Source organism: Ammospiza caudacuta, chromosome 5 (genome assembly GCF_027887145.1).
Source record: "Ammospiza caudacuta isolate bAmmCau1 chromosome 5, bAmmCau1.pri, whole genome shotgun sequence".
In the NCBI taxonomy this organism is placed as follows: Eukaryota; Metazoa; Chordata; class Aves; order Passeriformes; family Passerellidae; genus Ammospiza; species Ammospiza caudacuta.
Genome location: NC_080597.1, coordinates 76,267,724 through 76,279,973, shown reverse-complemented (window position 1 = coordinate 76,279,973; position 12,250 = coordinate 76,267,724). Strand labels below are relative to the sequence as shown.

Here is a 12,250-nt window from a genome sequence, read left to right as displayed (position 1 = left end):
GCCAGGACTGCACTGAGCAGAGAAGAGAAAAATCACCTCTCATGTTTTTAATTCCTAAAGACAGTTCCAGGAAAGGAAGGACTGGAGCCTGGTCAGGAAATGTGCTTGTTAAGTTTAGAAAAAGAAAGATTGTTATTAGAGGAGTCCAGGAAACTCCTGGACTGTGGCATTTACATTCTCTGAACAGAGAGAAATCATTCGCTCTCTCAAAGTTTTTTCCTGGAGAAAGAAGGAAAAAACAGAAAGAAAAAGAGAAAAACTATTATTATTTCTATTCTCTGCTCCTGTTGCTTTGCTCATGTGGAATGTGTTAAGAAGATTGTTTACCTGAAGTGATTTGTCAATTAGATTTTGCTGAGGATTGTTTTGTTTCCTTGGCCAATTGGAAAAAGCTGTGCCCTGATTGTCACAAGTTTTCTTTAGTATTTTTTGTAGTATAACATTTCTTTAATGTAGTGCAGTATAATGTAATATAATATAGTTTAATAAAGCAATTATTTATTAAGCATTAGAATGCTTAATAAAGCATTCTAAATCACTGAAGTCAGATGCCAGTCATTTCTTAATTGGGGGCATCCTGATTTTACTGTACTGGACAAGACTGGAACTGCATGGCAAGCTAATAAAAGAGATGGAACTGAAGAGAAAAAACACTTGAAGGAAGGGAGAAAAAGAGATGAACCAGGAGCTGGAAGTAAGCAGAAAAGAAATCACAAAGTCACAAATCCAATAAGGGTGGAAAAGATGTCTGAGATGATGAAGTCCAACCTATGGTAAATCCCCACCACTGAGTGCCACATCCAGGATTCCATGGACACCTCCAGGAGTGGGGACTCCAAACCCCTCATGACAGCTCATTCCCACCTCTGATCACCCTTTCTGTGAAGAAATTCCTCCTAATCCTCAACCTAAACCTTCAGACTTGTCATCTCATGCAGACAATGAGGCAAAGCCGCCTAAAGTGTGCAAGAACCTCCCCTGTGAATAATGACCAAAGTTGTGAGTGCATTCTGGGGAGGAAAGAGGACACGGGACAGCTCCTTGTATTATAAAAATGGGTTTGAAATAATTGGTGAGATTTTAAGAAAGATGCTGGTCGAGGCAGGAGTCTGGAAAATTAGTTTTGAAATGAAGTATGAGACTGCAAAAGAGGAGATGGGAGGGAAAAGGGGGCAAAAGGGGGACAAAAAGGGGACGGAAAGGGGACAAGAAAAGGGGCAAAAAAGGGGGAAAAAGGATGAAAAGAGGACAGAAAAGGGGCAAAAAGGGGATGGAAAGGGGGCAAAAAGGGGATGGAGGACAAAAAGGGGGGGGGCAAAAAAGGGGGGGGGCAAAAAAGAGGAGGGCAAAAAAGCAGAGGGGCAAAAAGGGGATGGAAAGGGGGCAAAAAGGGGGAGAAAAAAGGGGGGGGAAAAAGGGGGAACAAAAGAGGAGGGGGGAAAAAGGGGGGGAAAAAGGGGGGGAAAAAGGGGGGGAAAAAGGGGGGGAAAAAGGGGGGGAAAAAGGGGGGGAAAAAGGGGGGGAAAAAGGGGGGGAAAAAGGGGGGGAAAAAGGGGGGGAAAAAGGGGGGGAAAAAGGGGGGGAAAAAGGGGGGGAAAAAGGGGGGGAAAAAGGGGGGGAAAAAAGGGGGGAAGGGGGGGCAAAAAAAGGGGGGGACAAAAAAGGGGGTGGAAAGAAGGCAAAAAGGGGATAGAGGGGGGACAAAAAAGTGAGGGGAAAAAGGGGGGGAACAAAAAGGGGGGACCAGAAAGGGGATGAAAAGGGGGCAAAAAGGGGGCCAAAAAGGAGGGCCAAAAAACGGGGGCCCAAAAAGGGGGTGGAAAGAGGGCAAAAAGGGGATAGAGGGGGGACAAAAATGGGAGGGAAAAAGGGGGGACCAAAGAGGGGATGGAAAGGGGGCAAAAAGGGGGGCCCAAAAGGGGGATGAAAAGGGGGCAAAAAGGGGATGGAAGGGGGATAAAAACAGGAGCCAAAAACGTGGGGCCAAAAAAGGGTGACAAAAAAGGGTGACAAAAAAGGGTGACAAAAAAGGGTGACAAAAAAGGGTGACAAAAAAGGGTGACAAAAAAGGGTGACAAAAAAGGGTGACAAAAAAGGGTGACAAAAAAGGGTGACAAAAAAGCAGTACCAGCATGTCGGTGGCGTTGAGGTAGCGCTTGCTGGCCATGCACTGCTCCAGCTTCTGAGGGACCTGCTTGATGTTCTCAATCTCGTCCAGGAGGTTCAGGACGTGCTTGTGCTCGATGCCCTCGATCCACAGCTTGCGCAGCTCGTCCCGCTTGCAGTGCAGCAGCATCTTGCAGGACAGCAGGTTCTCCTTCACCTGCAGCAGCACAGCAAGGGTTAATGGCAGCTGTCCCTGCAATGAGAGCAGCCCTTCCCCACTTTGGTTTAGTAGGAATTCCAAATTTACTTTATTAGGAATTCCAAAAATATCACCAGGGTAAAACCAAATTTGATTTGCTTCGTGCTGTCTTGGCTGAGGGGAACTTTACAGACCCTAACAACTCATTTCTCTCATAGTGAAATGTTCTTTATTGTGAAAATTTAGCTGAAGCACCACAATCCAATGAAACTCAGGTCCTGTTAACCACAACCAAAGCCATTTCCCAAAAACCAATTCAGTATTTGGCAAACAGCAAGAATCTCATTTTCTGTGGAAGCAAATAAGCCACCGCTAATTTTCCTGCTGCAAACATTTTCCATCTGCCTATTAAATCTTTTGGCAGGCTCCTCCTTTCTTCAAATTTGGTGGGTTTTTCTCTCTGAAACAAGACCAGCTAACAGTAAAACCATGTTCCCAATAACTTGAGCATTACCAGGGTTTTTTTGGAAGTTTTAATCAGAACATTTATGAGTTCAAATCAGCATTTCCATTATTTATCAAGCCTTTACAAACCCAAACTGGAATGCAGTTTGGTTCTGAGCCTGATGCCATCATCCAAGTGGCAAAATCTCTCATTTTTCTCCATTCAGGCAACACCAAGAGTTTTCCTGCTCCATTCTCTCACCTCACAGCATTCCCTGCTTTCAGATTCTCCCTGCTAAGGTCAGTGTAACCTAGCTTTTCCTGCTTAATGCAAATCAACAATCCATACTAAAATGTGGAAGCAATTAGCAGCACAGCTTCACACATTGCCTTCACACCACTCTTGTTTTGTGATAACTTATGAATACTTGGGGCCCAACCTTTTCTCAGGCTGAGCTCTCACTGAATTACACATGAAGAGAGACACTCAGAAGGAGCCCTTCAATTTATTTTTAAATAATGAGCCTTTAAAGCACTCCACAAATCCCACTTAAGCTGCACTTTCTCCTACCTTGTTCACCTGAAAAAAAAATCTATGTGAAAAACACATCAGTGGACCAATATTGGACAGTGGTAAATAAAAACAGCTCCATATAACAGCCTCTGTGCAGAGGTTGGAGAGTTTGAGATTTCAATACTGCACTCCAAAATGTCCTTCTGAAAAGAGAAGCACAGAAAAATCCTCAGCCAACAAAAAACCCTCATCTAGGAGTGTCCTAAAAAGCAGAGGCAAAGTAAAACACACACTAAGATCATTGCACATCTAATCCCAGTTCAATACATTAATTGGAAATGTTCCACTGGCCTGGCACTGCTTCATCAATGGACTGCAGCTCCAGAGAGCCAAATTAGGTCAGCAAACAACCATGGGGGCAGGAGCAATCTCAGGAGACATTCCTGCTCCTGTCCTTGCAAGAAAGATCATCAACTCCATCCACATCTGGAGGTGGGAATCCATAAATTCAGAAGGTTCTGGGAAAGCTGCAAAAGGCAGCTCAGAGACAGCAGAACTGTGATTGGAGCTAAGCAGCAGCCATGAGATTGGTCAGCAGGAAAATGATGTGAAAATAGAAACATAAGGACAAATAGAACAATGGTCTGTGTATTAATGCTTGTCTAGTATTGGAATAAGGCTCCCAATATTACCAGTTGGATTGTGCCTGGGCCAGTCTGACCCTCGCTGCTGGGCCAAGGGCAGCAACTGCGGTGTATCACCCCAGAGATACCTTGGCTTGCTGGTGGTTGCAGCTGGGCACTGAACAAGTCCAGGCTTGTTGGAACCCCGTTTACCTCAGGAGGAGAGCTTCAGGCGATGGTGAAGAGAAAAAGGAGAGGATTCTGCTGGAGGGTTTAATGTCCAGAGGTTTATTCCATGGTTACAGAGGTCTGAACGTGAGCAACTGCTCCAACAGAATCCCAGCCGCATGGTCTGATCACCTTTTTAAGCTCAGGGACAGGGGGAGGGGAGGTACAGGTGAGCCACCAACCAGGTGAGAGGGGCAGGGTCTCAGGGGAAGATGACACCCAGAAAGGCCAATGACCTCTGGGCATAGGGGCATCCTTTGAACTTGACCAACCACACGACGCCTTGCTGGAATGTTAAGCCTGATTGACAGGACTCACTCAGCATGGGGGCAAGGGGGAAGGGAGAGGCATAGGCACACCTGGGGAAATGACCTGGAAGGCCAAAATGGGACATTACAGCACACCACAACAGTCTAGAATAACTCCCTAAGCTGCAGAAAAGTTTATCAGTGAGATATGAGGGAGTTCTAAGTTAATAACAGAGCTCTGTGCATTGTGTTTGAGGCTCACAAGCAGGGATTGGATTTGAAATAAGCCAGCATTGTTTAACCAAAGGTACCTGTGCTTACAGTGGTTGGATGGAGCTGCTGTCAATGTGCTTTTGCTGTGTGGGATTGGTCACAAAACTGTTAAAGTGAGCTGTGACATTGAGTTCTGTGTCTGCTGCCTGGGGTGTGAGCTGAGGGCATCTTCCCATTGCCACAGCCATGGAATGAGGCTGGTGCTGGAAAATCAAACAGCTCAAGGCACGTTCCCAGCAGCCCTGTCCTGTTGGGGATTTGTACAGAGACCCCAGCCCACAATACTTGGAGCAGGGCAAGGAATGAACAGCAGATCTTTAAAAAAAAACCTTCCCTTGAGAGCCCAAATTGGTTCTGCTTCGTAATTCAGTTTTACAGAGGCAACACCTCTGTAGCTAAGCCCAAAACTAAACCTTTCCCACCAGGAGTCCACACAAGAATTGACTAGAAAAGGCAAATCCCCAGATGTTGGAAGCCAGGACATCCCTCTGGCTGTCCTGGAAGGCTCCAGCCCCTGCCAGGGGGCTCAGAGACCCTGGCACAGAGCCCAAGACCCCTGTGACTTTGATTTTGACCCATGGAGCAAATTACCACCTTTATATGAACAATTACAAGACAAGAGAGTTTAAGTGGAATAATAGTTAGTTTGTCACAGGGTGAAAAATTGATTTTGGGGTTTTTAGAATGGGGTCCCAAGATGGAGGAATTTCAGTGTACCCTGTCCTTCTTCCTTCTTCTTCCTGGCCTCCATTATCTGGGTGCTGTTGGCACTTTTGGATTGGTTTAGGGCAGAAACTCGCTGTCTAACATAGGTGATAGGGATTGGGAAGTTATGGTAAATATTGTAGATGTAGTTTTTAGTATAAAATGTTAACACCACCCCAGGGTGGTCAGTGTGCCTCTGTCTGAGCTGCTGGACAGACCTCAGCAGGCCAGAGAGAGAATTTTATGGATAAAAAATAATAAAACAACCTTGAGAATGAGAACAGAAGGATCCTGACTCCTTCAACTGCCAGGCTGGAAAAAGAGACTTTCTAACACATCTCAGGGTCACTGTGAGCAGCAGAGGCTCTGAGCCCCAGAAGGATCTGGAATCTCTGTCCCTTGCACACCTTCCACCTTGCACAGAGGGGAACACAAAGAACAAGCCTCAGAGTGTAACACAGATTGATGACAAACCAGATCCGGGGCCTCCTGTGAGATCAGGTCACAACCACTTCAATGCATATTGACCAAAACCAATAAGCAAACTTAAATACCAAAAGGTCCCTCACCCTCACAGTCATTCTCCTAGGTGGGACCCAAAGGTCACACCACTCTCTGCTTGTGTTGACCTCTGCCAAGCTCTGCACACTGTGTGGAACCAGAACACTGCCTACAGTTGATTTCAAATTTAGTGGAATTGATCTCTGCTTTCAGAGTGCTGAGCTTTGTCCATAAATCCTGGGATGAACTCTTACCCTGGGAAAGCAGCAGAATGCTCTCATTTTCTTTGAAAATGTTAAATGAATTTTCAAAGCCAGAAGGGTCAGTGTGTAACCCACCAAGGGTAAAAATTTGCTGCTCCTAAAGCACTTCTGGGAAAGGTTTTAAGCTGAGACTGCCACAGAGCCAGGAAACAAACTGAAGTAAGAAAAATCTGGTGCCTGTTTTGCAAAGTTTAGGAACAGCAAACTGCACAGGAAGTGCAAAACGGGAGCCCAAAGAACTCTGCTCTGCTGCAGGGACAGAGCAGCTCAAACAAGTCCCCAGGCACGAGTGCCAGAGTTATTTACTGGCACCATACCCTAAAGTGTGAGCACTCAAAATGCAGAAAGATTCGGGGGCACAGAGTTCACGGGCGTTCACACAACACAGCTGAGCTTGGAAACAGCATCAAAATTCAAAATCTGTGAGCAAAAAGCAAGATGATGAATCACCCAGACTATTCAGGAGGTGGCTGAAGGCCAAGATGGCAAAACATGAAAAGATGAGATGGAAAGGTGTGAGCTCAGCAGCCCTGGAGACTTCAAAAACCTGAGAGCAACATGCCCAGACAATAAATGAACAGGGGCACCGCAGAGCTTTGCGCTTCACATCCACCTCTCAGTTTGACTTTTAACAACTCCTGTTCTCAGGGAGATCCTGCTGAAAATGCTGCCAGTAAAACACAGCTGGGGACAATGGTGGGAATGGATGGTCCTGTAGTGACAGTCACTGCTATTCAGGCCTGGCTTAGAATTAAAGTCATGACAAGATGTGGGGCTGAAAGGAGCTTAAAAATCATTTTAAACCTCTGCTGTGGGCAGGGAAACCTCCCACCATCCCAGGCTGCTCCAGCCTGGCCTTGAGCACTGCAGGGATCAGGGGCAGCCCCAGCTGCTCTGGCAATGCCAGCCCAGGCAGGAATTCCTCATGCCAAGATCCCATCCATGTCACTATGATATTTTCTGAAAAATCCCTTTTGCCAGGATTTTTCTCCTGAGAAGCCTCAGAGGAAAAGAAAAACAATGATTATCTGCTGCTGTGGAATGCAACAGGTGCATCTGGGATTGGTCCAGCTTGGTTGCTTTTAATTAATGGCCAATCACAGTCTGGCTGTGTTGGACTCTCTGGTCAGTCACAAGATTTTATTAACAATATTTCAAATGATGAATATTTCAAATTAATATTTCAAAATTATAAAAATTCAGAGGGAAGGGGTTTGCATTTTCCATTTCAGGGGAGGCTCCTGCCTTCCATAGCAGACACCTGGCTTTCCAAACCAAGACAGATTGCCATCAGTACCCTGACCCACAGGGTGTCAGGTAATTTCCGACTCTGTCAGGTTTTTTTGTACTATTATATTTGTATTTTACTTGTCCTAGTAAACTCTTATTCCTGCTCCAAAGAGAGGAGAAAGAGCCCCTTAATTTCAAAATGATAACAATTCGGAAGGGGTGGGTTTACATTCTCCATTTCAGGGGAGGCTCCTGCCTTCCTCAGCAGACACCTGTCTGTTCAAACCCAGACAGATGCCACCAATACTCTGACCCACAGGCTGTCAGATATTACCCACAGGTAATTTCTGACTCTGTCAGGATTTTTTTGTACTATTATATTTGTATTTTAATTTTCCTAGTAAACTCTTATTCCTGCTCCAAAGAGATGAATTTCAAAATTCTCAAAATTTCAAAATTATAACAATTTCAAAATTCTCAAAATTATAATAATTCAGAGGAAGGGGGTTTCCATTCTCCATTTCAGGAGAGGCTCCTGCCTTCCATAGCAGACACCTGGCTTTCCAAACCAAGACAGATTGCCATCAGTACCCTGACCCACAGGGTGTCAGGTAATTTCTGACTCTGTCAGTGTTTTTTTATACTATTATATTTGTATTTTAATTTTACTAGTAAAGTCTTATTCCTATTCCCACATCTTTGCCTGAGAGCTCCTTAATTTCAAAATTATAATAATTCAGAGGGAGGGGGTTTATTTACATTTTCTATTTCTGGGAAGGCTCCTGCCTTCCTCAGCACACACCTGTCAGTTCAAACCCAGACAGATTGCTACCAACACCCTGACCCACAGGGTGTCAGGCAATTTGACTCTGTCAGGTTTTTTTGTACTATTATATTTGTATTTTACTTTTCCTAGTAAACTCTTATTCCTGCTCCAAAGAGAGGAATTTCAAAATTCTCAAAATTTCAAAATTATAACAATTTCAAAATTCTCAAAATTATAATAATTCAGAGGAAGGGGGTTTCCATTCTCCATTTCAGGAGAGGCTCCTGCCTTCCATTGCAGACACCTGGCTTTCCAAACCAAGACAGATTGCTACCAACACCCTGACCCACAGGGTGTCAGGCAATTTGACTCTGTCAGGTTTTTTTGTACTATTATATTTGTATTTTACTTTTCCTAGTAAACTCTTATTCCTGCTCCAAAGAGAGGAGAAAGAGCCCCTTAATTTCAAAATTATGACAATTCAGAGGGAGCGGGTTTACATTCTCCATTTCAGGGGAGGCTCCTGCCTTCCTCAGCAGACACCTGTCTGTTCAAACCCAGACAGATTGTCACCAACACCCTGACCCACAGGGTGCCAGGCAATTTCTGACTCTGTCAGGTTTTTTTGTACTATTATATTTGTATTTTACTTTTCCTAGTAAACTCTTATTCCTGCTCCAAAGAGAGGACAAAGAGCCCCTTAATTTCAGAATTATGACAATTCAGAGGGAGCGGGTTTACATTCTCCATTTCAGGAGCAGACATTCTCAGCAGACACCTGGCTTTCCAAACCCAGACACAACGTAAACAAACTCCACAAATCCACGTCCCACACGGCACAGGGAGCACCCTGAGGGCTGGCACCTGCTTGATCTTGTTGCGGGAGTTGGTGATGCGCTCGGTGATGCTCTGGTAGGTGCGGATGGCCGTGGTCAGCTCCGTGTAGTGCTGCACGATCAGCTGGTCCAGGTCGCGGTCGCACTTCTCGTACGCCTCCTCCAGCCGCCCCTTCTCGTTCTCCCTGTCCTCCACGTCATCGCTGCTCGACAAAGTCCTGAGGAGGACACCAAGATGGCAAAGTTATTTGGAGTTTAGTAGGTAGAGATCTGTGGGGGATGGAATATAAGAACATAAAGATGGTGTAGAAAGTAATCTCACCACTAAGGAGCTGCAGCTGGGCCAATTAGCAAAGATTAGGAACAGGCCTGACTTTAACAGGCCACAGCTGTACCCAGTGAGAAGAAGATGCTATAAAAGAGTGGGGTGGTTGGGTAAGAAGAGAACTGGAGTCAGTGGCTGCTTTGTGAAACAGAAAGAGTCAGAGCTCTGAGGAGAAGCCCATGAGAAACACCAAGAAGGTGTGGAACTCTTGTGATAAGGAGACAACAGCATGGAACCCCTGTGATAAGATGCCAGCAGATCAAGGGCACCTTCAGTCAGTTCTGGGGTCCCACCAGGCTGGGTGGGCCAGGCTGGATCCATGGGCTGAGGCACAACAGGACCCTGTGCTGGGCTGTGCCCCTGAGTGACAATCACACCCAGGGCCACAGGCTCCATCCCACTGCTGGATTTGGGATGGGAAAAGCAGTTTGTTGTGGGGGGATAGAATGTGAGAAAATAAAAATTGTCTAGAAAGTGATCTTACCCCTAAGGAGCTGCAGCTGGGCCAATTATCAAAGATTAGGAACAGGCCTGACTTTAACAGGCCCCAGCTGTGCCCAGTGAGAAGAAGATGCTATAACAGAGTGGGGTGGTGTTGAGAAGGGAACTGGAGTCAGTGGCTGCTTTGTGAAGAGGAAAGAGTCAGAGCTCTGAGGAGCAGCCCATGAGAAACACCAATAAGGTTTGGAACTTTTATGATAGGAGACAACAGTATGGAACCCTTGCAATAAGATGACAACAGAAATCAGTGCACTGTGAGAAAATAAACCCCATCCATGCTATGGTTTAGTCCTCTGCCAGTTTTCAAACCCTTCGTATTACTATCATCACCCCTTGTAATGAAGGGATGGTGTCACAGACATATTTTATGAAAAATCCTTTTGCCAAGATCTTTTCTCCTGAGAAGCTGGGAAGCTTCAGCTTCTCTGTGTTTTGCTGCTTTGCAATGTGATCTGGAGAACTGTTTACCCAGCATGTGAATTGTTTTTGCTTGATGACCAATGACAGCCAGCTGTGTCAAGGCTGTGAGATTTTATTATCATTCCATTGTTTTCTTTTCTAGCCTTCTGATGAAATCCTTTCTTCTATTCTTTAGTGTAGTTTTAGTCTATCATTTTCTTTTAATATAATATATATCATAAAATAATAAATCGGCCTTCTGAAACATGGAGTCAGATCCTCATCTCTTCCCTCGTCCTGGGACCCCTTGAACACCACCACAGGATGGACAATTTTGGGGCTGAGTACGATTTATTGCTCAGATAAACATCAGCCTCAGAGGCTGTGAGATTTTAAAGGAGCGAGCAGTCAGCCACAGCTCAAGAGCAGTCACAAATTTCTTTGTTACAAGGCAAGAGAGAACTTTCTAAACCAATAGACAATTGCTACAGGCTTTATTTTGTTTTTCTAACCTATCACCTACACTTACTTCTGCTGTATTGTAGATTCTTTTGTCCAATAGGCTTCTGTCTCACATGCACAAATATAATTTATTATAACTTCTAAACTCTCAGCTTATTCTCTATAACCACAGCCCTAAACTTTTCACCATATTACTGATATAGTTTCTCACTTATTTAAGGCATCTTCTCACTTACAATGATAGAAACATAAGTTTATGATTTTCCTGCTTAATATCTGTCTATTGTATTTTTACATCAATCCAAGGCTGCAAATCAAACCCTTCCATATCTGTGGAAGTTTCTATTTTTCTGATTCCCACACCTTCAGAGTTTTCCTTTTTCCTCTTCAGTGAAAGTTCTCTGTTGGTTATCACATTGCCAGACAGTCATTAATACAGGCACAATGTAACAGCTGAAATATTTCTTGATTTATTATTTATGAAGATCTATAAGGAAAAAATCCTAACTTTAGACTTAGGAATCAGTGCAACTTGTGCAATGTTGTAGTTCCTGTAACTCATCTGCCAAAGGTAGGGATGTCACAGGGACACACAGAATCCATCACAAATTTATCCAGATCTTCCACCAGTCAGTTTTCAAACATGTATCAATACAACAGGAAAGGCCCCATGACTCTGTTTTCCCCCTCAATTATTTTAACCTCTAACATCATGTAGTAACCTCAACATCATGTAAGTTCAATAAAAAGAATTTTTATTGAAAATAAAAATTCTTTTTATTGAAATCAATTCAGTTTGAGATTGCAACAAAACTGCTGAAAACTTTGTGAAACTGGACATAGCTCAAAGCTTCTTGATGTCACTCCAGATTTCTATTCAAGAATCAATGCAATCTTCTCCTTCTCCCTTTGAGAGGATAAAAATCCCAGAAAGAGCAGCAAGAACCTTTTCCTGATATCCAACCTCAACCTCCTCTCTAAAGCACCTGCAGAGAACTGAAATGAAGTCCCTCAGGACCCATCCCTGTCACAGAGATCAGAGCTGCCCCTCCTGAAGAAGCTGCAGCCCCTCACGAGTGTCCCCCCAAAGCAGCTTCTTCCAAAGCATAAAACTCTTTGCCTTTCATGCTCCATGCTGCATGGTAGCTACAGAGACAGGAATCCTTTCTCGTGCTATTACATTAATATTCTACTCCCAAACCTTTAAATTGTGTCTCAAATCAGCTTTTCACAGAACAAAATTAAATTATATTTTAGCCAAAGTTCTTTAAAAAGGCTCTGAGAAGTAGGAACACTACACAAGATTGCTCAGGGCCCAGAAAATAAAAATTTTAGTGAAAGGCTCCCTGCCCATGACCATCTTGAAGTCCCTTCCAATCCAAACCATCCCAAGACTAAAATGAGAATCACGTGCAGGGCTGGCAGAAAGTCATCCTCTGTTAAGAGCCCTTACAGATAAATCCATTTTCTTTGTGAAGAACTGCTTCTTTCTGCTGGAAGAATGTTCTTCAGCATGGCTACACTGGACACAAGGAATATCCAGCTCAGGAATTGTCATTTTGGTTGAGTTTGGGGCTGCCTGTGCCAGCAGTTAATGAACACATCCATCCTCTGTGACCTGCACACA

The 12,250-nt window shown here is 44.3% G+C and overlaps 1 protein-coding gene across 2 annotated transcripts in view; it reads right to left on the bottom strand.

Moving 5' to 3' along the window:
- EXOC4 (exocyst complex component 4) overlaps positions 1-12,250 on the bottom strand; it is a 371,202-nt gene that overhangs the window by 339,263 nt on the left and 19,689 nt on the right. For both annotated transcript variants that reach the window (XM_058805259.1, XM_058805260.1), the window contains exons 2-3: positions 8,965-9,154; positions 2,129-2,323 (exon numbers count right to left, since the gene is read on the bottom strand). In XM_058805259.1, coding sequence (XP_058661242.1) covers positions 2,129-2,323; positions 8,965-9,154 — 385 coding nt within the window. The remainder of the gene's footprint in view (positions 1-2,128; positions 2,324-8,964; positions 9,155-12,250) is intronic.